The sequence below is a fragment of the Panthera pardus genome, unplaced genomic scaffold (assembly GCF_024362965.1).
Source record: "Panthera pardus isolate Hobbes unplaced genomic scaffold, ASM2436296v1 HiC_scaffold_16, whole genome shotgun sequence".
Classification (NCBI taxonomy): Eukaryota; Metazoa; Chordata; class Mammalia; order Carnivora; family Felidae; genus Panthera; species Panthera pardus.
Genome location: NW_026526721.1, coordinates 92,325,293 through 92,352,317, shown reverse-complemented (window position 1 = coordinate 92,352,317; position 27,025 = coordinate 92,325,293). Strand labels below are relative to the sequence as shown.

The 27,025-nt window shown below is 35.1% G+C and overlaps 1 protein-coding gene across 2 annotated transcripts in view; it reads right to left on the bottom strand.

The window, feature by feature from the left end:
- Window positions 1-27,025, bottom strand: part of SPATA16 (spermatogenesis associated 16) — a 243,489-nt gene that overhangs the window by 166,274 nt on the left and 50,190 nt on the right. For both annotated transcript variants that reach the window (XM_019463196.2, XM_019463195.2), the window contains exon 3: window positions 230-375. In XM_019463196.2, the coding sequence (XP_019318741.2) occupies window positions 230-375 (146 nt within the window). The remainder of the gene's footprint in view (window positions 1-229; window positions 376-27,025) is intronic.

The window sequence follows — 27,025 nt, the reverse complement described above, 5'->3', positions numbered from 1 at the left end:
TATTTTGCCCTGCATTATGTGTAGTTGTGTGTTTATTTCTTCCATTAGGGTTTAAGATGCCCTTTGTCCTCTTTATCATTATCTAGTTTAACATAAATCAAGTACTAAAGAAACGTTTTTTGTTTTGTCTTTAAATTTAAATGAAATGGAAGTTGATAATACAAGCTCACATAGTGCCCTTTGCTTGCATGAACAGCGTTTACTTGTAGCCATTAATACTTCATTTTACCTGTGTGCATGATTCAGGGCAAGGTCGGGTTTCCTCATGCGTAGATAGCATGTAACAAGCTTTGTCTCAATGAAACTTGCCACACTTGCTATATCTTCAGCAGATGCTTCAAATGGTTTTCCCAGAGCTGCCCCTTTGCTACAAAGCTTAAAATTAAAAAAAAAAAAAAAAAAAAAGACTTTAAATTTCCTGATAATCTTGGCATATAATTGATCTTTTATATAAGCAAAACACATATATGTATGCATACTTTTTCCAAAATATCAGTTAAATATTAATTTTTGATTATAAATTAAATAAACTATTCCTATTCACTATTATGTGACTATAATATAAAATAAGTAACACATTTTACTGCAAAATGCTTCCTGTAAAACATTTTAAAAGAATGATATATTTTAAGAGGATGCCATTTGCTGAGAATGTCTATTTTAAAAATAAAGCATATAATAAGCAAAGATATTAACAGAAAACCAAGTATAAATCATATTAAATACCAGTACTTTTATGAAAACCCAGCAGAGCAATGATCTAGCACACTATCAAGTCTGATTTAATATAATAAGGGGTATCGGAAGTAAACTCCTAGGAACCATTAACGTGATCGGTGATTAATTTGAGTCTGAATCATATTCTCTAAGATGTTATTGAAAGAAAAGAAGTGAAAATTTATTAGAATTTATTGGCAGAGAGCACAGTATCTGAAAAACATGGCAAGAATGTGGAATTCTTAATAAAAATTCCAGGAAGTCAGTGGTTTCTGGGCACCATAGATAAACTGCAGATGAAGAAAATAATTAATTTTTTAGGAGAACCCCAAACATTAAGAAGGGTAAATAATATGACAATGATAGATTGGCACTTGTTTTCCCCTCAGAGTTTTCTACTGCTCTTTGGAATTAAGGCTGATGGGGGGGAAGAAGAAACCCCACTTTCTGTTTAGTGACCTTATTCAGAATATCTGCTTTTTTGCTCTTTTCTATTTCCATCTGACCATATACTGGGTAAAATTGTCTCATGAGGGATAGTAATATTTGGAATTAATATCTGTTTATAAATACCTTAATACAGAATTTCGTATATTCTAAATACTGTTTGTTTAAATGATATAGTTTAAACTAATTTTTCTTTTATAGATTAAGTCAAACTGGCTTATCATTTACATTAACATTATGGTCAACTATTTTTTAAAGTGAAATTTGTTTGAGAATGGCTATATTCTGTTCTAAAATGTATTTCTCTTAATTTTATCCAAAAGCTATAAGCTTAAATAAAATCTAGAGTCTAGATGTTTAATATCACTAGTTTGAATTGGTAGTTACCTGATACGATTATCTTTTGTCTGGATATCCTGTCAATTGTGAGAATTCATATTATTTAAAAGTTGTTTCCTATCTGGTGAAAACTGTTACTTCATTTATTTGGTCAATAAATATTTATTAAATCTAATACTAATTGCCAGACAAACATTACCACCTTTATATTTTAATTTGCATTAGATAGGTCTTTTTAAAATGAGTTTTGGGTCCCTCAGTGGCTCAGTCAGTTGAGAGTGGGACTCTTGATTTCGGCTCAGGTCATGATCCTAGAGTCATGGGATGGAGTCCCACATTGGGCTCCACACTGAGCATATAGCCTGCTTAAGATGCTCTGTGTCTCTCTCTCTCACCCTCTGCTCCCCTCCCCCCCCCCCAACTTTCTGTCTCTCAAATAAATAAAAATTAAAAAAAGATAAAGTGAATTTTGGCTGGTTTTAGTTCTGTGTAAATTCCTATTTTTTTTAATCCCTTGCCTATTTCCATTGACATGTTAATCTCTTATTTATTATAAGAGCTCTTTAGACATATAAGCTATTATCCCTTTTCCTGTAAAAACTATGTATACATGATCAAATATAAGCGTCTTTCCTTCAAATTATCTTTTAGAGGGGCACCTGGGTGGCTCAGTTGGTTAAGCATCCGACTTCGACTGAGGTCATGATCTCACAGTTTGTGAGTTCGAGCTCCGCGTCGGGTTCTGTGCTGACAGCTCAGAGCCTGGAGCCTGCTTTGGATTCTGTGTTTTCCTCTCTCTTTCTGCCCCTTCCCCATTCACGCTCTCTCTCTCAAAAATAAATAAACATTAAAAATTAAGAAAAAACAAATTATCTTTTAGAAAAATAGGCAAATTTAACTCATATTCTTAAAAGGATTCTCAAAGTACATACTATAAAACCTTTTTCTCAATTATTTAGAAGAAAAAAAGGAAAGACGATTTGTGGATGACCTTAGTTTCGATGTTTTATAAAGATCACCTGATTAATTGGTAATAAAAGAGACAAAACATTTAACACTGATTTAGTAACTATTCCTGAGTCTGACCCTCACAAATGTCAAGGTGGTTATAAACACATCTTGAAATATACTTTAAGCACTGTAGTTTGAACATAGCAGCTTAGGATAGCATCTCCCTTCTGCCAATCTGATCCTTTAGGACCTAGAAATACCTACACGGACAATCTTCCAGGGGAAAAAAAAGAAGATTTTTGAATGGAATAGCTCTTCATAAACCCCAAATCAGTAGAAAATGAAGTGAGTAAAAATTGTGTAGTTTTGTTAGTATATCAAAGCATTAAAATTCTAGACCTTCATTAACTTTATCTTCTAAATGAAATCAGCACTTTTTTCAAGTCTCAAACACCCAAACCTCCTGAATTCTTCATATAAAATCTTACACAAATAAAACAATAAGCAAACAAGCCACCCATTGAGTGCATTCTTTGACCCTTCCTGTCTGTGTTCCTCTCTGATGTGATGGAGCAGATAAGCCTCCTTTCTCAGGCAAACTTTTTTTTTTTTTTTTTGATAGAGTGGAGAGTGTGGGGTAGGAGGGGCAGAGGGAGAGAGAGAGAGAGAGAGAGAGAGAGAGAGACAGAGAGAGAGAGAGAATCTCAAGCAGGCTTCACACCCAGGAAGGAGCCTGCTGCAGACTGCTATCTTGGGACTGTGAGATCATGAACTGAGCTGACATCAAGAGTCAGAGGCTAACTGACAGCCACCCAGATGCCCCCTCAGGCAAACTTTTTGTGGGATGAAGGTGTGGGCTGTTCAGGGAGTAGTTACAGGATGACCTCAATGAGGACATTCAGATCTTACATGCCAAAAAATAGACCTTCAGACTATTAAAGGCTTTTTCTATAAACACTGAAAGTGAAGAATAAATGTTGTTAGAAGATCAGTCTTCTAACAACGGTAATATTCTCTACTTCTATAAAATTGAAGGCCAGAATAAGAATGAAAATGATCAACCTTTAGATTTATTTGAAATAAGCCTTGCAATTAGGCAAATTGTTATCAAATATGCTGAAATTAAAGGTAGGATTATAGGTAAATGTAGACAAAGTTTGGCATCAGTATTGTTTAAAAATTCCAGATATTTTACTGAATTTTTAAATTTATATGCAGACATTTGTACAGACTTTATTTCTCTAGAAGATAAAGGACTTTAGTGTGGTATGAGTTGAATGTAGGAAAGGTGACTTTGTTCAACTAATATTTGCCTGAAATTATATATGTAAGTCTTTGGTAAAATAAGTCATGAACACAACAGAATAAAAACCTTTAGACTATTTGATAATACATCAGTGAGGAGACTTTGAACTGGGAAATATGATTATTGGGTATTAATTTTTTGTTTCCAAAGGAAGACTAAAATATTTTTCAATGAAGCATGGACAAATTAAAAGAATATTATTTAAGGGAAAATACAATGAAAAATCCTATGGGTATAGTTATTGTCCTGATGAGAAGCTAAATATTAAAATTTCAGTAGTAAATTAGAATCACGGGTTCAAATTTTAATAAGAATATACATATTTATAAAATATATATGATAATTTTCTGAAAACAAGATAATACTTTGGAGTTATAAAACATTTTTTTCTAAAATATCTCAAGGTTCTCTTAAGAAATAAATATCAAAATTATTTTCAGAAATTTTGTTATAAAGAAATTTCAAGGTTTGTTTAAAAATACAGATAAAAATTGGGGTGCTTATTAGGTGGTTCAGTCGGTTAAGCGTCTGACTTTGGCTCAGGTCATGATCTCATGGTTCGTGGGTTCAAGCTCCGCATCATGCTCTGTGCTGACAGCTCAGAGTCTGGAGCCTGCTTTGGCTTCTGTGTCTCCCTTTCTCTCCACCCCTCCCCTGCTCCTGCTGTCTCTCTCTGTCTCTCAAAATCAAATAAATGTTAACACACACACACACACACACACACACACACACACACACACAACCTATAAAAATAACACAAATCCCCATAACAGCAGAAATAGCCAATATTAAATATTATATTGTGGGTCTTATTCTTAAAATGCAACCATGTATTTTTTTTTTAAATTTAAGATCAGCATTATCAAGACTAATATTGTTAATAGGGTTCTCCCCCTTTTAGGATATTATATGATGAGTGCTTGCCCACTATATTTCTGAAACATAATTTTGAGTGATTCCTGAAGATCTAGAAAAGAATAATAAATTTGAAAAATATGCATTATTTTAGTTAACAAATATCCACAAATAAGAGTATATGTCATCCATCCAATAAATAATTTTCAAGGTTTTTATATTGTTTTTGGAGTCACAAAAACATCTAAAGATAGACAATAATTTATCCATAACTCTATCACAATGTGTAATTGCCATTAATTTTTGATATATTTCTTTCTTTTTTAATGTTTATTCATTTTTGAGAGAGAGAGAGAGAAAATGAGCAGGAGAGGGTCAGAAAGAGAGGGAGACCAAGAATCCGAAGCAGACCCTGTGCTGTCAGCACAAAACCCAACGCAGGGCTCAAACCCTCAAACCGTAAGATCACGACCTGAGCCAAAGTCAGACACTCAATTGATTGAGCCACCCAGACGCTCCCCCCTACCTTTTTCTTTAATGTTTGGCATATTTTCTAATATCCCTGATAATCCCAGGTGTAAATATCCTCAACAAAACATTAGCAAACCAAATTCAATAATACATGAAAAGGATCATATACCTTCGATTAAGTGGGATTTATTCCAGGGATGCAAGGATGGTTCAACATATACAATCATTGTGATATATCACATTAATAAAATGAAGAATTAAAAATCATATTACCATCTTAATAGATGCAGAAAAGGTATTTGACAAAACTCAATATCCGTATATGATAAAAACTCAACAAAATGAGTATGGAGGAAATGTACTTCAACATACTCAAGCACGCAGCTAACATACTCAATGATGAAAAGCTGAAAGCTTTAAAATGAAAGCCATGAAAAGAGTAAAATCTTGCCATTTGTAACAACATAGATAAATCTTGAGGGTATTATACTAAGTGAAATAAGAAAGGCCGACAAAGACAAAAACTGTATTGTCTCACTTGAATGTGGAACCTCAAAATCACAAAAAATGAATAACAACAACCAAAACCAAGGTAATATATATACAGAGAACAGATTGGTGGTTGCCAGATGTGGGAGGCAGGATGTGGGCAAGTGGCTAAAAGGAATCAAAAGGTACAAACTTCTAGTTACAAAATAAATAACTTTATGGAGTTGTAATGTACAGCATGGTGACAATAGTTAGTAATATTATTGCATATATGAAAGTTGTGAAGAAGTTAAATCTTAAAAGTTCTCATCACAAGAAAAAAAATTTGTAACTATGTCTGATGATGGATATTAACTAGACTTACTGTGGTGATCATTTTACAATATATAAAAATATCAAATCATTGTATCACCTGAAATCATCAAATCACCTAAAACTAATATAATATCGTATGTCAATTATACTTCAATAATTAAAAAAAACATTGAAAAAATTTGTTTTGGCATTTTTCTTTCCATAATTTTCATGTTTTTTTATCATGATAAATTATATATTGTATATAATTTTTGTACCCTTTTTTCATATGCTTTGCTTCTTTTTATATGTCGTCAATGAAAAAACCAAAACATACTTAAAATATACTCGTGTAAAAATTATAGTTGGGTATTTCAATATCCCCCTATAAGCAAATACTAAAAATACTCTAAAGAAAATCACCAAGGACACAGAAGATCTGAACAACACCACCTAATCACAGCAGAATACATACTTTTCTTAAGCACCCATGTAAAAGTCACCTATACAGACTATATTGTGGGGCATAAAGCAAACCTCAACATAATTGAAAACACTGAAATCATTCAGAATATATATTTTTGGACCGTAATGGAATCAAAACTCATCAATAGAAAAGAAAAAAATAATAATCCCCTTTGAAAGTGGGCAAAAAACATGAATAGACATTTCACCAAGAAGGACATACAGATGACAAACACATACAAGATATTTGACAATTTACTGTTCACCATCATTAATCATTAGAGAACTGCAAATTAAAACTGCCAGTTATAACTACAGAATGGATAAAATAAAAAATAGTAATGATACCAAAAGCTGAGAAAGCTGAGAAACAAGATCATTCACACTCTGGTGACAGAAATGTAAAATGGTACAGCTACCTGAAAAAACAATATGGCAGTTTATTTTTTTCTTTAAAAAAATTTTTTTTCATGTTTATTTAATTAGTTTGAGAGAGAGAGAGAGAATGTGCACATGTGTGCACAGGCAGGGGAGGGGCAGAGAGAGAGAGAGAGAGAGAAATCCCAAGCCGGCTTCGTGCTGTCAGTGCAGAGTCAATCACACAAACTGAGATCATGACCTGAGCTGAAACCAAGAGCCTGATGCTTAACCAACTGAGCCACCCAGGTGCCCCCAATATGGCAGTTTCTAAATAAACATGCAACTACTCTACAGCTCAACAATTGGGCACTTATCCTAGAGAAATTAATGTTCACAAAAATCCATACATGAATGTTTACAGAACTTAATTCATATCAGCCCCAAACTGCAAGTACCCTAGATGTTCTTCAATGGGTCAATGATTTAACTGTGGTACATACATACGATGGGATACTACTATAATGGATGAATGGATACTATTTTGCAATAAGAAGAAAAAAGAGTGATACAACAACTTAAATGAATTACTAGAGAATTATGCTGAATGAAAAAAAGCCAACCCCAAAGGGTTACATACTACATTATTATATGGCAAAATTATAGGAAAAGAGAACAGATTAATGATTGTGAAGGATTAGTGGTTAGTGATGGGATGGGTGTTGCGGTTATAAAAGGCCAATAGAACAAACAGCATTATATCTTGACTTTGGTGGGCAAATACATGCATCTTACAAATCTTAAAACTGCATAGAACTAAATACACACAATACACACACATGAGTACAGGTAAAACTAGAGAAATCTTAATAATGGTAGATTGTATCAATTCTAATACTCTGGTGGTGATATTGTACTATATTTTGCAAGATCTTACCATTGAGAAAAAACTGTATAAAGAATACATGGGATCTCTGAATTAGTTCTTACAACTGCATACAAATGTACAATTATCTCAAAGTAGTTTAACTAATGAATTATCATGTTAGTATTTATGTCTCTCTAATTTTTCCCTCCCCTGCCTTCTTTTTAGCACACTTATAATCATGTTTAACTGGGGTTTTGAAAGATAAATCATATCTGAGGGACTTTTCTATAGGGCTTTTTTTCTGCATCAAATTATAGACTGATTCCTATAATGAGGAATAATAACGCATAATGAGGTTTGCTCTGAAGTTTTATTCAGAAGCCATTGTGAAAGGATGCATCAGTCCTTCCACATTCTCATCATTGTGGACTCTTCTCTGAGGACATTTGCCATGAGAAGAGGGCTGTGTTTAATGACAGGAATCACAAGGGGAAGTTGGCAAGTTCTTTTGTATAATGAGCTCATTATTTATTTTTTTTCTTAATCATCTTTCAGTTTGCTAGCACCCACTTCCAAGTAGTTTTTTTCCAAGTAATTTTTTCAAGAGGGGTTATGTGAATGGTAACTTTTCTGAGCTAGTGCACAGCTGAGAATGTATTTTTGTTAACATTACACATGCAAATTAACATGGCTGAATATACATTTCTTGACACATGAAATGAATGTTTCTCTGTAAATACACAGTTCTCCATTTATATTCTTGTATTTAGCAGGCAGAGAAGAAAAAACATAGCACTTTTAAAAAATGAAACCAGATATAATTTTTAAAAACTTCCTGTATTGAAATTTCTTCCTTTTCCTCAAGCATGTTGTATTTTTTCTATCTTCTTATAATTCAAAATATTGCTATCATAAGTTCAGATGTATTCTGTTCTCATCTACTTTACCTAGAAAGAGGTACGTTCTTTGTGTTTCCATACTCAGTTTTTTTTAACTTATGAAACTTTTTATTCAGTTACATCTTTGATTATTGGTCTCATCCTAACTGCTGTCTTTTCTTTCTTAAGAAAGTAATTTTTAAGTTGTGTCTTATGTCTCTACTCTTTAGGTTTTCTGATTTTTTTTTTTTTTTTTTTTTTACCTCTCCATTCTAGGAGCATCTCAATATTGACTGCTATGTCATTGGCTTTATTTTCCTCATTATTAAATTCTACTTCTTTTTACAAAAGCAATACTAGTGATAACAAATTAAAGTATTTAAATAGTACTTAAATAATTACAAGCAATGTTCTAAGTGTTCTCCCTCTATTACCCCATTTAATAATCACAATACGAAGCACTATTTTCATGCCCATTATCTTAGTTTAGGATGCTATGATAAAATACCATAGATTGGGTGGCTTAAATATCCAACAGTCAGCTCTCACAGTTCTTAAGACTGAGAAGTCCAAGGGGCACCTGGGTGGCTTAGTCGGTTAAGCGCCCGACTTCGGCTCAGGTCACGATCTCACGGTCCGTGAGTTCGAGCCCCACGTCAGGCTCTGGGCTGATGGCTCAGAGCCTGGAGCCTGCTTCCGATTCTGTGTCTCCCTCTCTCTCTGCCCCTCCCCCGTTCATGCTCTGTCTCTCTCTGTCTCAAAAATAAACTAAAAAAAAAAAAAAAAAAGACTGAGAAGTCCAAGATCAGGGTGCTAGTATGGTCCAGTTCTGCTGAGGCCCTCTTCCTGATCGTAGACTGGCTGACTTTTCATTGTAACCTCACATGGCAGAATAGCAGATAGCCAGAGAACTCACTGGGGTCTCTTCTATATGGACACTAATCCCATTAGTGAGGGCTGTACCCCCATAACCAAATCACCCCCAAAGGCTCACCTCCTAATACCATCACCTTGGGTATTAGGCTGCAACATATGAATTGTGGGGGAGGGGTGGATATAAACATTCGGTCCATAAAGCTCATTTCACAGATGAGGAAACTGAAGTTAAGAGAGTTTAAGTAATCTGCTCAGGCTACAGAATTAGTAACTGGGAGTTTTACCTAGATGTCTGGCCCTAGACTCTGTGCTTTTAATCACCATACTAGTGCTACACAATGTCATTCCACAAGCTACTGATTTATGATGAAATAGGAAAGAAACAGAGAATAAATATTCAGAAACTTTTATACCAATTCAACAGAGAAATATTATATCTGTTGAGTCTCATAATAAAAAAAGTAGGTTTTGTATTTTTGTCTTATTTTTACTTCACATTTTCCTAGTAATTCATTTTTACTGTATTTAGTAAAGTATCAATCCACAACTGATTGGGAGAAAAACAAAATGAAACAGAACTGGTTCTTCACCACAGATAGTGAAAAGAACTCTCTACTAAACTATTAGAAATTTAGGTAATTAGGTCATAAAGAGAAAAAAAACATTCAAGTTCTATTATTTAAAAAATGATTAAAAGAATAAAAAATGGTTACTGTTAGATATTTGTATGGATCTATCAGTCCTTACCCTTAATTTACAAAAATTATATTTCTCATTATCCATATTATTATGTAACCTGATTTTTTGTTTCTTTCTTTGAATATATAATAGACATTAATAAATACAGATGTATACCATATTTTTTTTGGATGGTGGCACAATTTTACTAGATCCCCATACAATATTTTCTCCAGTGAGAAATTTCTCTAGTGGCATTGAAAGTTCTTAGTGCCATAAATAATGTACATTGAACAGCCTTGTATATACATCTTTGCCCACACATTAGATTATTTCCAAATTGTTGTATTCTATATGTCATTATGTTTTCTTACATACTGGAACTGCTGAGTCAGGAGTATACATCACAATCCAAAAAAAAAACACATTTAGATTATAAAAGTGCTCTTTCAGAAAAGTTTTTAAATGTTTACTTATTTTTGAAAGAGAGAGTGAGTGGAGGAGGGACAGAGAGAGAGGGAGACAGAGGATCTGAAGTGGGCCTTGCACTGATAGCAGTGAGCTGGATGTGGGGCTCGAACTCATAAACCATGAGATCATGACCTGAGACAAAGTCAGACACTTAACTGACTGAGCCACACAGACACCTCTAAATGTTATTCATTTTTAAATTGGGCTGTTCTAATTATTCTTGACCTATTTTTATTTAGTAAATATACAATTTGATTCCTTTCCAAATATGTAATCTGAGTTATGTTTATCATGTTTTTGTATCAGGTTTATGCTAGCTTTGTAAAACAAACTAGAAAGATTCCTATCTTTTTCAATGTTGTGGAATGTTTTGAAATAAATAGTTGAAAAAAATTTGAACCCAGTTCCTTTCACCTCTTTTTTCTTATTTGATTATTATTCTGTTCAGATTTTCAATGTTTTGCATCAATTATATTAATTTATATTTTCCTAGAGAATTATTAGTTTCACTCAGATTTTAAAATCTGTCATTACAGTGAAGAACATTATATTCTTAGAACATTTTAAATGTCTGTGTTATTAGTGCTGTCATTTCTTTCATTATCTGTACCATGTAGCTTTGTTTTGTTTATTCTTAGCTAGAATTGCCAGAAGTTTGATTATTTTGTTTTCCCTAAAAACAACAAACTCTTAGATTAATTTATTAATTCTCCTATTCTGCTTTCTAATTTATTGATTTTGGTTTTTATGTTGGCTATTTTTTCTCTCTTGCTTTCCTTTGATTTTGTTTTTCTTTCTTTTTTTCCTACAGTTCTTTCACTAACTTTCACTTTGTTTAGCTAAATACATAGTTCATTTATTTTAGTTTTTCCTACATGTAAGTTTGTTGTCTGCTTCTGTGATTCACTCAGGAAAAAAAAAATCATAGCTTTATTTCCATCTCTTTGCCAACAGCTATTTAAGACAGTGTGGGGGCTTATTAGTATTCTTTTTTTCTTTGTAAAGTTTATTTATTTATTTTGAGAGAGAGAGAGAGTGCAAACACAGGAGGGGCAGAAAGAGAGGGAGAGAGAGAAACCTAAGCAGGCTCTGCACTATCAGCAGCATGACGCCCAATGCAAGGCTTACTCCCACGGACTGTGAGATCATGACCCAAGATGAAATCAAGAGTCTGACCTTAACCAACTGAGCCACCCAGGCACCCCAGTATCCTTTAAAACTTTACTACTTACTTTGCTTAGTTACTTATAAGACTAAAACTTTTTTACATTTTTGTTAGTCATTTATATTTCATTATTGATGGATTCTCTACTCAGATCCTTTACATTTATATGGTCTTCAATGTTCTCACTATTTTTCTTGTTAATTTCTATGAGCTCAGTCATAGAAGCCTGATGTTTTGAAATGTTCTGCATTTCTTTTCCCATTCTACAGATTTAAACTACTTCAGAGAACTGCTTCTATCCCATGTGGTAGCCCTTTCAAAATACAGATGTTACAACTGCATAAGTGCAGTGTTGAGATCTTTTTTTGCTACAGAGAACAACTGTGTGTCTGAGAATAAAGTCAATCTAGAAAGAGTGGAGCCAAAAAATAGAGAAAGTGAAAAGCCCAACAGTGAATCCTGAAGGTATTCTCTTGAATCAAAATATGAAAGATAATTTTAAGACGTGGTATTCTTTGATTATTTTGAAAAAGTGAGACTAGGGGACTGGAAGAAATAAAATTATAAAAAATAAAAAATTAAATTGCAAAATGAATTTTAAACTAGAAGCAATAAGAATAAGTTACAAAATCAAGTCAGAAATGTGGACAATTTCTAAAAATATGAAAGATATTAAAGACTCCATTACTAATGAATTTTGATAATTTCTAAAACATTTATTAAGTATATAGTTACATTTAACTTCTTAGTATCTCCATGAAGTAGATAAAATAATTTGCCTCATTTGACAGGTGTTAAAGCCTATGCTGAAAGAGCTCTAATGATTTGCCCAGTTAGTAGCAGAGGCTAGAACTGGTTTTTTAAAATTCTTTTATTTTAATTAATTAATTTATGTATTTATTTTTAGATTCAAATCAGTTACATATAGTGAAGTATTAGTTTCAAGAATAGAATTTAGTGATTCATCACTTATATATAACAACCAGTGCTCATCATGACAAGTGCCCTCTTCAGTGTTCATCACTCATGTAGCCCATCTCCCCATCCACCTCCCTCCATCAACCCTCAGTTTGTTCTCTGTTTAAGAGTCTCTTATGGCCCCTCTGTTTTTACCTTATTTTATTTTCCTTCCCTTCCCCTATGTTCCTCTGTTTTGTTTCTTATATTCCTTAAATGAGTGAAATCATATGGTATTTGTCTTTTCTGACTGACTTATTTCACTTAGCATAATACACTCCAGTTCCATTCACGATGTGCAAATGGCTACATTTTATTCTTTTTGATTGATGAGTAATATTCCATTGTACGTATATACCACATCTTCTTTATCCATTCATCAGTACTGATTTTTTTTTAATGGGATGTTTTCTTTCCTCTACATCTGGCTCATTGTCCTAAATTATTCTGTCCACTCCATTTTTTTTTTTAAATTTTAGTACCTAGCACCTCTGTTAGACATCATGTAGACTTTCTCATTGCAACTTCCAATGAATTTTTTTTTTTTTTTGGAAAATATGTTTTCTGGATTCCACCTGAGTTTAATGCTTCCCTTTCTTTCACACCATGTACAATATTTCCAAAGGCCTGTCTTTGTATAAGAGACTGGTCCAAGTAAAATGTTTGCTTGAGATTGGTTGGTGGCTTCTTCTTGGCTGCCTTTGTAGTTCACTGCGGTGCTGTTAGAACTTCACGTAGAATTGTCCTTCCCAGGAGAATTGGAAGGGAAAATGAAATAAAACCAAATTTAACCTCCAGAGTTCACTGCTCTTTCACAACCTCTTCTCATCAACTTCATATCTCAAGGTGAAATAAATTACTGCTTGTCAATTTCCATTTCTCAAATGCTAAAGTGATTAACACTTATGCATATACATTAAAAGAGAGGTATTAATAGTGGAATTACGGGATGAAGTAGCACTGAGAATCCCCCAAATGAGCCCTTGACCAAAGCTGGGGACTGCTAGCATTCTAGTTACAAAAGCCCCTGTGTCTCTGAGTTGGGAATGCAATAGATACAGACAACAATCCACTTTTTATCATCTGTTCTTCCTTTTGTTTTTTTGAAATTCCACCTGGTGTCTGGCACATTTTTGCAATTATTTTGTGTTTTAGAAATCTCTTCATCTGGGTTAATGCATCTGGAAGGCAAAAATTTAGGCACAACAGCTCACCACCATCTTAACCTGCAAATCTTTAAATGAGATCTTTAAAATTCCTTTTAGATACCAAACTAGATGTTCACTACAAGGGTCTCATTACTAATAGTTTTACATATCAATAAATATCTTTTTACACTCCTTTAACAGAGTGGAAAGAAGCTCTACACTATAGAATAACACCCATTGGTTTCAAATTTTCTATCATCTTATTACATGAAAGAGGAATGAATCAGAGAGCTCATCACTTGTAACTTTCCACATGGTGCCACACAGATCTACTAAAGTGTCTCCCTGGGAGAGACAGAGTGTGTGGGGCTAAGAGATGCAGAGAATTATGTTCACACATCAGCAGACTTAAAAGTACCATCAGGGTTTCAGGAGCAATGCTTTTCAGCCAAGTAGGCCACTATGTGACCTCTATTAAATTTATGGGAATTGGAGAAATGAGGTTACTCCCTGGGTGACAAGCTGTTGAATGACAGTAAAAGGTAATTAATCACTCCTACTCCTATTTGTTAAAATAGCTATGCTTCAGTACCCCCCACCCCCAGGTAGTCTTTCAAATAGAGGTGTGGCCAGAGTAGGCTTATTCCACTGTGTTTCACCTTGATCTGACCAGCCAGCAATATGCTTATGCTCTGGAGCATGTAGATGATACACATTGACCTTCAGATTTTTTTCCAGGAATACCCCTAAACTCCAGCTATCTGATGTGTAAAGCAGAGCAGAAGCATGGTAGGAGTGAAATGAATTAATACAATAAATCTTCCTTCACTCTTGCCCCTGCATTTTAGCTCATAAATGTAGTGATTTTAAAATAAAGATAATGTTAGTAACACGCTTGTTTTAAGTTATTTATATTATAAAGTGAATATGGTATTATACACAAACTCATCTCTTGCACAATAATTACAGCTAGCATTTATTAGTGCTGGCTATGTGTTTAGTATTGTCCTAAGCTCTTTATACAGAGTGTCCCATTAAATATTATCCTTTATATATGGTATCTTATGATTTCCAATTTTCTGATAAGAAAATTAGGTTTAAGAGAGCATGCTAACTTATCAGACAGTAAGTTCTGGAGCTATGATTCAAATTCAGATCTGCTGTCTCACTTAGACCCTGTATTCTTTAGATAGTATGCTCCTCAACTGGCCATTAATGTTAGTCACAATCAAATCCTAGAAGGACCAGTGTGAATCCCAACGGCTTAACTTAATTAACAATGCTGTTTTATTTATGACTACTTCATTCATATTCATATATTCAGTGATACATATCTATATTTATGTCTATATCTCACTGGACTACCATTAAGTAAAGAGTAGGATAGGGAAAACAGGCAGGAAAAAAGAGAGACAGGTCAACATTTATTGAGCAACCTGGTAAGGCACTTTTATATACATGAATCACTTAATTCCTACCATCACCCATTTTATAGACAGAGTTGACTAATTCAAGAAGCAGGTTGACTAATTCAAGGAGGCCAGAACAGGCAAAAATGTAGAGAAGAAAGACTAGATAGTGCATGCAAATAAGAAAAGGAACAGATGGTGAAGGTGCTATAGGGAGAAAAGGAACACAGTTCTTGTTAAGATCACAGGGGTCCTTGTCTGGGGTCCAGTGATGAAGGCCTAGGCAGGTAGCAGGGAGAGGGATGGGCCAATTGTTAAGCCAGAACTACCAGTTTCCTAGGCATGGGAGTTTCTGGTCTACTCTTTCATATCCTTTGCTGAATAATAGTAAAATAAAAATTAATATTTTGAGAACATTTGATAATAACTGTGATTTTGTGGGACTCTTGGTCTTAATATATAAACTGCAGATTTATTTATTTTCCAATTTATATTCATGTTCATTAAATGTTTTTCATAACCTCATTTTGTTTAAGTGGGGAAAGCTGGGCAGTCTGAGAGGGTATGTTTCCTTGGAAATGTTGGGATAACTATATAAGACAAGTGATATATCAAAAAATTGTATGCTTTTGAGGACATAGTTTTCAATAATTTAAGAATTAAGGGAATAAAAAACCCAATAATCCACAAATTCAATGCCCTAAGACACATCACTTGATTTCACTCTCTTGTTCTCTTTCAGTTATCATGGACATTTATAGCAGTATTAATTATTTTGGAGCAAACTCTGATGGAGCTGTATATGAGTCAGCAATTGCCATGAAAACACTGCAAAACAAACCACCCCAAAATTCCCTGGTATGCAACAGTATGCAATTATTTCTTGTCAACACATCTGCAGGTTGACTAAGGTTGGCCAAACCAGGATGTATTGAGATAGTCTAGGCTCTAAGATGATAGTTAATTCCAGGCTAACTAGGAGTTGTAACAGCAATCATTGGAAACATGTTCTATCATAGAAAAGGCAGCAATAGAACGGGGTAAGAGAACTAGGCAAACACATTTAAAGCCTCACTCATTTTAGGTCCATTAACATTCTATTGGCCAAAGCAGGTCACATGGCCAAGCCCAACATGAAGTGCTGATACCATGGCTAGGGTGAGGATGTATAATGCTATGAAGTGGATGGGTTTGGGAGTGAACAACTGGGACCAATAACTTAATTTACTATAAGCAGAGAAATAGATCTCTCTAAAAATTTCTTTTTCAAATTCCTCAACCATACATTCGCTTGTGAAAGTGTGCAATGTGGGTTATGACACATGATAAAAATCTAGGGCTCTACTACTATTGTTCTTCCTTTTCTTTTATTTTTATTTATTTATTTAAAAAACATTTTTTAAATGTTTATTTATTTTTGAGAGACACAGAGGCGGAGTCTGAACAGGGGAGGGGCAGAGAGAGGGAGACACAGAATCTGACAGGATCCAGGCTCCAGGGTCTGAGCTGTCAGCCCAGAGCCCAACGCGGGGCTCGAACTCACAAGCCATGAGATCATGACCTGAGGCGAAGTCAGATGCTCAACCGACTGAGCCACCCAGGCGCCCCTCTTCCTTTTCTTTTAATACCACAAGTTCCTTCAAGGCAGAAATCGACAACTCTAAATTTTATGTTCTACAGAATGTTAAAGAGTTAAAATAATTCTCAGATCAAATAAGCTTGTGATATGCTTGACTACCAGACTACTAAAACTATCCAACATACTAATGCATATTGCAAATATCTAAGGAAGATGTGGCATACAATATTTTACACATTTATTTAACCACAGAATCCCCTTCCTGCAACAAACTTATTTTATTTAAAAAGAACATCTTAAGGCTCTACTTTTGTGGAATTCATTTTGGGAAATGCTGTTTGTCCTAAGGCAACTTCCATGTTTCTTACTTCTTATTTCAGATGGGGCTGGCATCTGGTTAATACCCCACTTTTAAGATAAATTTTTCTATTTTTAATGCTTATTTACTTATTTTGAGAGAGAGAGAGAGAGAGAGAGAGAGAGCAGGGGAGGAGCAGAGAGAGAGGAGAGAGAGAATCCTAAGCAGGGTCCATGCTGTCAATGCTGTCATTGTGGGGCCCAGTGTGGGGCTCAATCCTACAAATTGTGAGATCATGACCTGAGCCAAAACCAAGTTAGATGCTTAACTGACTGAAGCACCCAGGAACTCCAATATAAAATGTTTTAAAAAGAATTTGAGAGGGGCGCCTGGGTGGCGCAGTCGGTTAAGCGTCCGACTTCAGCCAGGTCATGATCTCGCGGTCCGTTGAGTTCGAGCCCCGAGTCAGGCTCTGGGCTGATGGCTCGGAGCCTGGAGCCTGTTTCCGATTCTGTGTCTCCCTCTCTCTCTGCCCCTCCCCCGTTCATGCTCTGTCTCTCTCTGTCCCAAAAATAAATAAAAAACGTTGAAAAAAAAAAATTTAAAAAAAAAAGAATTTGAGGAGTACACTTATAAAGAGCATTGAGTAACGTATACAATTGTTGAATCACAATATTGTACACCTGAAATTAACATAACAGTGTATGTTAACTATATTGGAATTAAATTTTTTTTTAACGTTTTTTTTTTAATTTATTTTTGAGACAGAGACAGAGCATGAATGGGGGAGGGGCAGAGAGAGAGGGAGACACACAATCGGAAGCAGGCTCCAGGCTCTGAGCCATCAGCCCAGAGCCCGACGCGGGGCTCAAACTCTCAGACTGTGAGATCGTGACCTGAGCCGAAGTCGGACGCTTAACCGACTGAGCCACCCAGGCGCCCCTGGAATTAAAATTTAAAAAAAACGATAAAATTAAAAAAAAAAAAGAATTTGAGGACAGGAAGCAGGTTTAGCACATGTGAGCACAAGGCAATATAATTGTATTATTGATAAAGTCTGGTATACTCTATTTCAATTTACCCAGGTTACCTATGTTACTTTTAAGTTAGTCAAATCCAGGTATGTCTTACTGTCCTTCAGAATTTCCTTTTTAAACATTTCAGAAATATTTATGTACACATTTAAAGTATGCTAGCAATTAGTGTTTGTGGATGCCAAGAAATTTCTATTTCTAGGCCGAGGAAGAATGGAGTTCTGAGGTCATTTAATCCATACTGTTATGTTAGGTGTTAAATTCTGATTAGTATAAAATTTTTAAAAAGTCAGCAATACCAGTGGATATTTTCGTCTCAGAATGCATGTTTAAATTAACACCTGGATATTATGCTATGAAGAATAACACTTAAAAAAAAGCACCCATGAGGCTGGGACAGTTTTAACTCAGTAGAAAATATTTTTTACACTGTAAGTTTTTATGGAATGTTATAAATCTGAAAAAAATGATTTTAAACAGCTGAGATTTTATAGCCACTCAGGGATAATAAAAAGTTTGAAGAATATATTATATTATGTAGATGAGGGGAATATATTAGTCAATATTGTGACTTTTTAAGATTTTTCTCTTAAAATAAAGACAATTATTCACTAATCTTTTAGGTAAAATGTCAGTATGTTTTTTGCATAATCTCTCTCTTATCAATATATCCTAATGTTCAAAAAACAAAACAAAACAAAAAAAAAAAAACCATGGTATAAGATCTTCTGGGAGTAGTAAATCTCAAGCCCTCCCACATCGCAGGGCAATACACGGTCCCTGATTATAAAAGGCCACAAATTCTTCACAATATTTAAAAAGATTTTTTGAAGAGCAGCTCAACAGTTAATCCTGTACTGCTAAAAATATTTGAACGGGAATTTGGAATTTCTATAATACTTCTATACATTATCTTAGTTTTCTTCATTGAAGCTCTAAAAGGCAGATCAGGCAGGTACTGACTCCCATTTTGTGGGTAATAAAACTGAGATTCAGAGGGATCTAGTGACCTGTCCAGGGTCACTCAGTTCATAAATAGTTGAACAAGAAACTAAAAATAATTCTTCTGTTTCAAATTCAGTGCTTTCCCCCATCTTTGTACACTTTTTCCGAGATGTTTTATTCACACCATTTTTTTTTTATTCCAAGTATATATAGTTCATATTATAAATTAGACTTCATCTGTCTCTCTCTTATGACTTTAGTCATTGGAAATGGTAGAAGGGGTGGGAATTTAGAAAAAAAGTATTGTTTTCAAATTTAAATATTTTAGGAGAAAAGAGGCATAAAAGAAATAAGAAAATCTGAATTCCTGAAAGAGACTTTGAAATAATATTTATGGATCTATGCAGAGAAAACTAAGTTTTTATAGTACATGGAAGTCATTCCTCCATACAAGGATAAAACTTTATTTAAAGTGCAACCACTGAAGTTTCAATGTAAAAGCAGCCATGCTGTTTCCCAGAGTTGGTGGTGAAACATAACAGAAAGCAATACTTTTCCTACAGAACTAATCAGGATTTCAAGGGATGTGAGAACAGGTGATAACTTATTTTGATGGCTCTCAGTCCAAGTGCACAAGAAGGGAAAGATTACTTTCTTTCTCATCAACTAATACCTTTATATCAGAGTCTCCTAAAGGCTCTGTGAAAATGTTTTCCATTTCTGAAAGGGAAAGATTCACCCAGATAAATAGGAAGTGAGTTTCTGTACTGACTTCACTTAGAAAAAACAGGTTTAACAAGAAGACATCCATTCCCATCTCTTGTTTGCCTCTATGCCTATGCTAACAGTGGCAGCCCCTAGGAGAACATGTATGAAGGACGAAAAAGTCATTTCTTTTTTTTTTAATGGTTATTTTTGAGAAAGCACAAGCAGGGGAGGGGTAGAGAAAGGGGGACAGAAGGTCTGAAGTGGGGTCTGCAGTGACAGCAGTGAGCTGATGTGGGGCTCGAATTCACAAATGCTGAGACCATGACCTGAGTCGAAGTCGGCCACTCAACTGACTGAGCCATCCAGGTGCCCCATGAAAAAATTATTTCTACCTCAATATTTTGGTTAGTCACATGGGAGGGGAAACACTCAGGAAGAAATGTGATCATTGTTAACATTTCCAAAATGAGTTATATTATAATGTGACTTAAATTTGTTAACATTTCTTTCACAATAGCAAGTATTTCTTGAATATTTACATATGCTATGAATTGTGCTTTACTTATATTACCGTATGAAATAGGTACTAATATTACTTTCACTTTATAGATACAGAACTCAGGCAGTACCTAAGTTTAAATAACTCCCTCATTGTCACAAAGCTGTGGTCAACAACTAAACTTAGATTCAGACTCACATAACTCAGAGCCCAGAGGCAGTTCACTTAACCACTGCATTCTGAAATACTCTGATACTTAAGTACTGACGACAACTACGACTGCTGTACTATAGTACTGGTTCTGAGACAGGATTGTATACATCTTTCTATAGGAATTTGCTCCTTTTCGGTTATAGTCATTGGTTTACAAACTGCCCCCCCCCCCCACATGGAAGGCAAGGGAAGACTAAAGAAAGAGGCAAACCACTCCAGATTGGGAGGTGGCAGGTTTAACAAGTAAGGGAAAGCTTGTCTTTGGCAGCCTCAGGATCTGTGTACCTGCCTGCCAGAATCTTAAAAGTTTATATAGAGACCTTAATGGGGTTCAGTCACATATTTATTCCAGATGGTTTCAACAACACGTTACACCCTCAAGGTTGCATCCTTGAAACAGCTCCAGTTATGAGAACAGTGAGCAGAATGTACATTCCAAGGACAGGGGTGGGTGTGAGGAGCCTCTGATTGCTTGGGTCCAGCTTCTGGGTCAGCTGGAGGTCACATCCTTTTGATGGCCTCCTTCAACACGACGAAGTTAAAAGGATAGATGTGTTGAGAAGAAAGAGTTAAAAGCATTTTTTAGGATGGGGAATTCCTTGAATAAAAACATACCAGTTGGTTAAACACAGTTAAAGACTCCACCAACTAGAAACATGTACTGATTCTGATTTTCACTGCTGCCACATCATATTAATTGTAGACTATACCTGAGTGGTTCTGATCATGTACAATCATTTCAACACTAAAAATAATATTGAAAATAGCACCAATGCCCAATGACCAGAAAGGAACGATGATATCAAGTATCCATTTTAACTCAGAGACTTCCCAGTTGTCAGATTTGCACATTATCTTAGTCACTTTTTACTGCCAAGAAGTGATATCAGAACAAGCCAGATGAATGAGAATTGCTTTTCCCTTAATTAGTATTGCAGATCTTCCTTCAGGTTCCTTGTGAGCTCTGATGCCCTGTCACTGTCCAAAAACCCCCAATGAACAGCTGTATACTCTCTCCAATGCCCAACCTTTTAGAATGTCTTCCACACTAGTCTTTGCTGATGATGAATAGATGGAAACAGGTCTGCAGATGAGGAGGAAATCTTCATGGCATGATTTCCCATCTATTATGGTTATACTAGTTACAAGAACTTGGAGAAGTTTGTGGCACAAACCCGTTTTGCAACTCTTGCCTGCATGTGATGCCTAAAAATGTCTATTATTAATGTCACTCTGAAAATGTTTTAGTTTGTTAAGGAATTTCTCTAGGTGCCCAAATTTATAAAGTTACTGTCTGAAATATGATACTGTCAACGAGTGACAGTGAGTTGATTTAGACAGGGCAGAAGTTCAAGTGCGATTCTCTGTATTTCTTGTGAGCTTGACAAGTCACAAATATCTTATACGCAGTCCTCATTATCACTTGGAATGACTTCTAGGTTCCAGGAGTGCATTATTGATGATATTATGGTGAACATAAATAAGGAAAACCATGTCCATGATGAGCTCGTCATTTGAAATAAGTCAAAAAATTAAAAATAAAACAATCTCCAATCCCCTTCTCAAAAACGAAACCCTGTGATCATTGATAAAATAACATGTTTTCCTTTGTAGAGGGTTACAAAAGTTGCATTTCTCATTTTTTTGAGCATTAGGGAGGAGAAAGTAATGATATTATTATATCTTTTCCGTATGAATTCACTCTATCTTCTCTTTGTAAGATTTTAGTCTGACAAGTTTATTTTTTATTTACTTAAAAATTTTTAAATGTTTATTTATTTTTGAGAGAGACAGAGTGCAAGTGGGGGAGGGGGAGAGAGAGAGAGAGGGAGAGACACACAGAATCCGAAGCAGACTCCAGGCTCTGGGCTGTCAGCAGAGAGCCCGGTGTGGGGCTCAAACCCACAACCGTGAGATCATGACCTGAGCTGAAGTCTGGCACTTAACCGACTGAGCCACCCAGGTGCCCCTATTTACTTTTAAATAGAAATCTTCTTTCATCACTTAACACGCAGGGTCAACTCAAATAATTGGTATACACCAATAAACTAGTTAGTACATACTGAAGTTGTAACTTCCAATCAATAACACAAAAATGTAAACTAAAATCACTCTTGTTTTCTTCATTAACATACTACTACTCAATAAAGGAGACATTTTTTCTACCCAGTGGATAAGTAGCAAACTGTGGTCAATTTCCTAAGCAAAATTATTACTGAAATATTATTTTTCTGGTTCTTAATTTCTGAAAATGTGAGATTAGTAGTGAGGGTGTATGTAAAGGGAAACAAGCCTGTTTGGGATTAGAACTATTATAGGGTTGTCAGGTTTAGCAAAAAAAATACATGACACCTAGTTAAAACTGAATTTTATATAATGAATAATTGCTTAGTATAATTGTTTCCCATTTATTACTTATACTATACCACACCACAATATACCATGCCATAGCATACCTTAAAGTGTCAAGAATCTTTGTCACTTTTGAGTCAAGAGATTGTCTGAGGCTTTAATTTTCTTCCTTTTGATTACCCACTCAAAGTGTGGCACTATATTCAATTTCATTTTCTAGAACAGAAGTTTGAGAGAGGATGAACACAAGCCTCGCCTTTTGGCGCTACCCTAAGGTAAGAGATTCCCTGGGGCCAGGCCAGGATTCTTTTTACCAGAACCTACGAGTACCCTTCAGAAAAGAAGAGTCAAAAAAGGTGGAGAAATTCCTCAGAGGACAAGTAGTTAGACATTAGGCAAAAACTGGAGAGAGTAAAGAGGCAGGCAAACAAATTGCAGAAATGAATGGAGTGCTTTCCTTCAAGGAGGAGAAACCAAGAATGAGCTTTTCATGTTGAAACTCTAAGATGCTAGGTGATGCCATCTCAGTGCCCTTCACTCATCTATCTGATTGTTCTTCTTGAAACCTACAGTTGTGGATGTAATGGAGATGGACAGAAAGGAAGATAAAGCAAGGGTGATGTGAAATGAGGCCCAGTAGAGACATACTAGGAAGCCACTGTGGAGAATTTTGTTCTTTTATGAAAACAGTATCTTACAAATGGCTTTTGTTGTCAAAATTATACTTGATGAATAAAGGAACAATCAATTTTAGGCAATTTCTGATCTTGTCAAAGCTTTGAATTTACGTGACGAGGACACCACTAGGCAAATTCTGAATGAATTCCCTGATTTATGAACTTATAAAATGGTACCGTAGGGAGGATCAAAAGCACATGTCTGAAAGCCCTGCCTTCTAGTTAATGTAGGAGAGTTCTGCATAAATATGCCTGGTGTCCAAAAAATTATCAGGGCCTTACATTGTTGGGGAGAAATGAATTATATCTCATACAAGCTTGGAATGAGATACTCTCTGAACATGTACTGTGAGACGGCATCCAGATACTCAAGTGCTCTATTGTAAAACTTGAGTTGAGAAGAAGCCAGAAAGCAACACCAAAACTTCTGTGATAAGATGTCATCTTGTCTTTCCATTACTCATTGTTTAATAACAATCCTTTATCAAATAGCGAATATCAAAATATTAAAACCTGATCTGCGAATTTCTAGTTTAGAAATATGAGAGAGAGGAAAACACAGAGAAACAGGGAGCAAGAGAATGAATCTGAAAACACAGTAGCTAACAGATGCCTGGCAGTGTCCAGGCAAACAACTTTAAAATAGACTTGTATTCTTACTCGAATTAAAAATGCCATGTGACTTGTTTGTATTCGATTAGCTGTTTGCTCCTCATAGCCAGCCAGGCCAGAACTTCCACCACTACTCTCTTCCTATGCCAAGTTCCTGATTATGTGTTAAGACTGGAGGGTGTAGGGAATGCTACTTGCCTCCAGCTGGTGCAGATTAATAACTGAGACACAGGAACCATTTGGGAGAATAATGAGTCACTTCCTGGTCTAAACATTAGCTCCAGGAGATGGTTGACCAAACAAATACAAAATCATAAAGAGGAAAATGGAGGCTCCCACTGAATCTTGAAAGAAGAATATAGGAGATAAATAAAAGTGCATTTTAACAAGCAGGTAGTAATTTTATGGAACTCATGCCTTCATGATTCGGTACAGACCAGCAACAACAATGACAACAAACTAGAACAAGGTAAAGGAATTTTTAAAAGTGGTGGAATAAATGGTAATGGTTCTTCTTACTTAAAACTGTTCATTAAAACACCAGAAAAAGCAAAAGAAATGAACATCTGCCAAAATGAGCTGGCTATAAATTTAAGATCTACGTTAAATAATTGAGTGATAGCTGTATTCTTGTCTGCGGTTAAATTTAAAGGGAAGACTGCTAGTATTTACCATTTAAGTATGATGTCAGTATTTAGTTCATATAGATAGCATTTATGCTAGCTAGGTATGTTGTAATCATAGAATATTAAGTGTTGAACACAACTGTTTCTTGAATTTCATCAAATGCATTTTTGTCTTTTATGAAGATAAGCATATGACTTTCACCTTTAGCCTATAAATGTACCGGATTGCATAAGTAGAATATTCTATGGTTCAGCCTACTCCGCTGAACCGTGATTTGCCCTGACAAGCCTTCAACAACATCCTTATGTAAGTTTAGATCTCCCTGTTAGGTGTCCCCATTGCACCTTGTACCAGGCCTACCCCAACATCAGTAAGGCCTGAGGCAAGAATACAATGAAGGCCCACACATCCCATATGGCTAAATATTTTAAAGCTACAAATCAAGCTAAACAAACCATTAAATAAAATACATTCCATCCTCCTACCTTGACAAATATATCCATCCTCTAAACCACCTGGAAAACTAGGCTCAAATTAGAATTTTCATAATCTTCAGAGTTCTGTGCTGCTAGAACATGCCTTTGGGAGAAGTGGCCCCAGCCCCTTGTCCTCAGTGGCTGTGGCTACTTCTCCTTGCCTTCCCACTCTTGCCTCCATCCAGAGGTGCAAGTGGCTTCTGCACGACCACACATTTCAAACTTTGTTCACAACATCCCCTAAGCATTGGTGGACATATAAGCACAAATACTATCTTCAGCAGAATGGGATGAGAGAAGTCTGCTCTGGTCTTAGAAGTCGGTTTGAACTGTTGGAACAGGGAATTCTGGTGTTCAGGCTAACCAGAGGTGTGTCTAGTGAGGGTTGTGGGTTCCAAATGGGAATGTCCAGGAAGCTCCACAGATGCTCATGGTCTCTTTACCGGAGGGTCAGAATGGGCTTCTCTGAAACCTGGGGCTAAGGACAGGTCCTTTTTGCTTGGGTCTAAGGATAGTAATGCCTTGGACCATGCAATCATCACACCTATCACAGTTTATTTTCAGTTCTTTACTCCTTGTTAGACTTTAAATCCCATATTGGTTCTTGGATCACCAATTCCTAGCATAGGGCATGGCATCAATGCAGTGTTTATAAATACTTTTGGAATAAAAAAAAATGGTAGTCATTTTCTAATGGGACTATGTTTTTTAAAGTATACTTAAAACACATAAAAATTGTAATGTTTTAGGGCTTATTTTTAATTAGAAGTTAAAATTTTGCAGGCTTGAATCTTTTACTATATTGATATAAAACTGGAAATAAATAGCATACGTATAAATAAAACATACACATAGAAACTGAAAAATCCTTTCAAATGATAATGGAGAGAAGGGAATATTTTTAAATATGGCAAGATATTTAGAATGAAAATCTATATGTATATAATATTCCTAATAGCATTTTCTATAAGAAAGAAAACTGGAAACACTTTAAATCACTACTAATTGGGAAATGGTTATGGGTATATCAAATCGATGGAGTACTATTAAGCAAATGAAATTATAATAATAAAGATTAATGATAGCATGAAAAAAAGTACAATATAATTTAAGTGAAAAAAGTGCAATGCAAAATGTATATCATATATTTACAATAACTTAAAGTAAGCCAGATGGGGAAAAAAACAGAAACATGGTAACAGTTACAGCAAAGTGGTAGAATTGTGGCTCAAATTTTTCTTTTAAAAATAGTTTAATAAAGTTATAACAACGCCTCTGTCCCAAAAAAAAAAAATTTAATAATATGAAATTAAACCACTTAGCTGTGAGTAGATTTTGAGGGCCATAGTATATATTTTATAAGTTAATTGGCCTGCTTTTAATTAGTTTCTGTTTACCCATGCTCTATACTTTGATGTAGCTTTATTTAGAAAAGTAGATTAACTGAATTTTCTACATACATATGTGATTATATACAATTGTTTACATAAAATGAATATTTAATATATTTTTTCATATTTACCTAGGTGAATTTAGACACACTGGAGAAAGATCAGAGGAAGGAAACTGTATTGAACTTGAAACTTTTCCTTATAAGGACTTCTAGCCTGGAGAAGACCCAAACTGTACTTCATAAATGCATTAGATGCAAAGTACTATCCTGTAGAAGAGATACAGGATAGTAGATACAGGTCCTGTAGACCACAAACATTCATCATTCATTCACTCATCCATTCAACAAAAGCTTCTTAGGACCTATCATGTTTTAGGATCCAGTGCTAGGTGCTGGAGAAGCAGGGGGAAAAACAGAAGAGACTCATAAATATGGAGAACAAACTGAAAGTTACTAGAGGGGTTGTGGGAG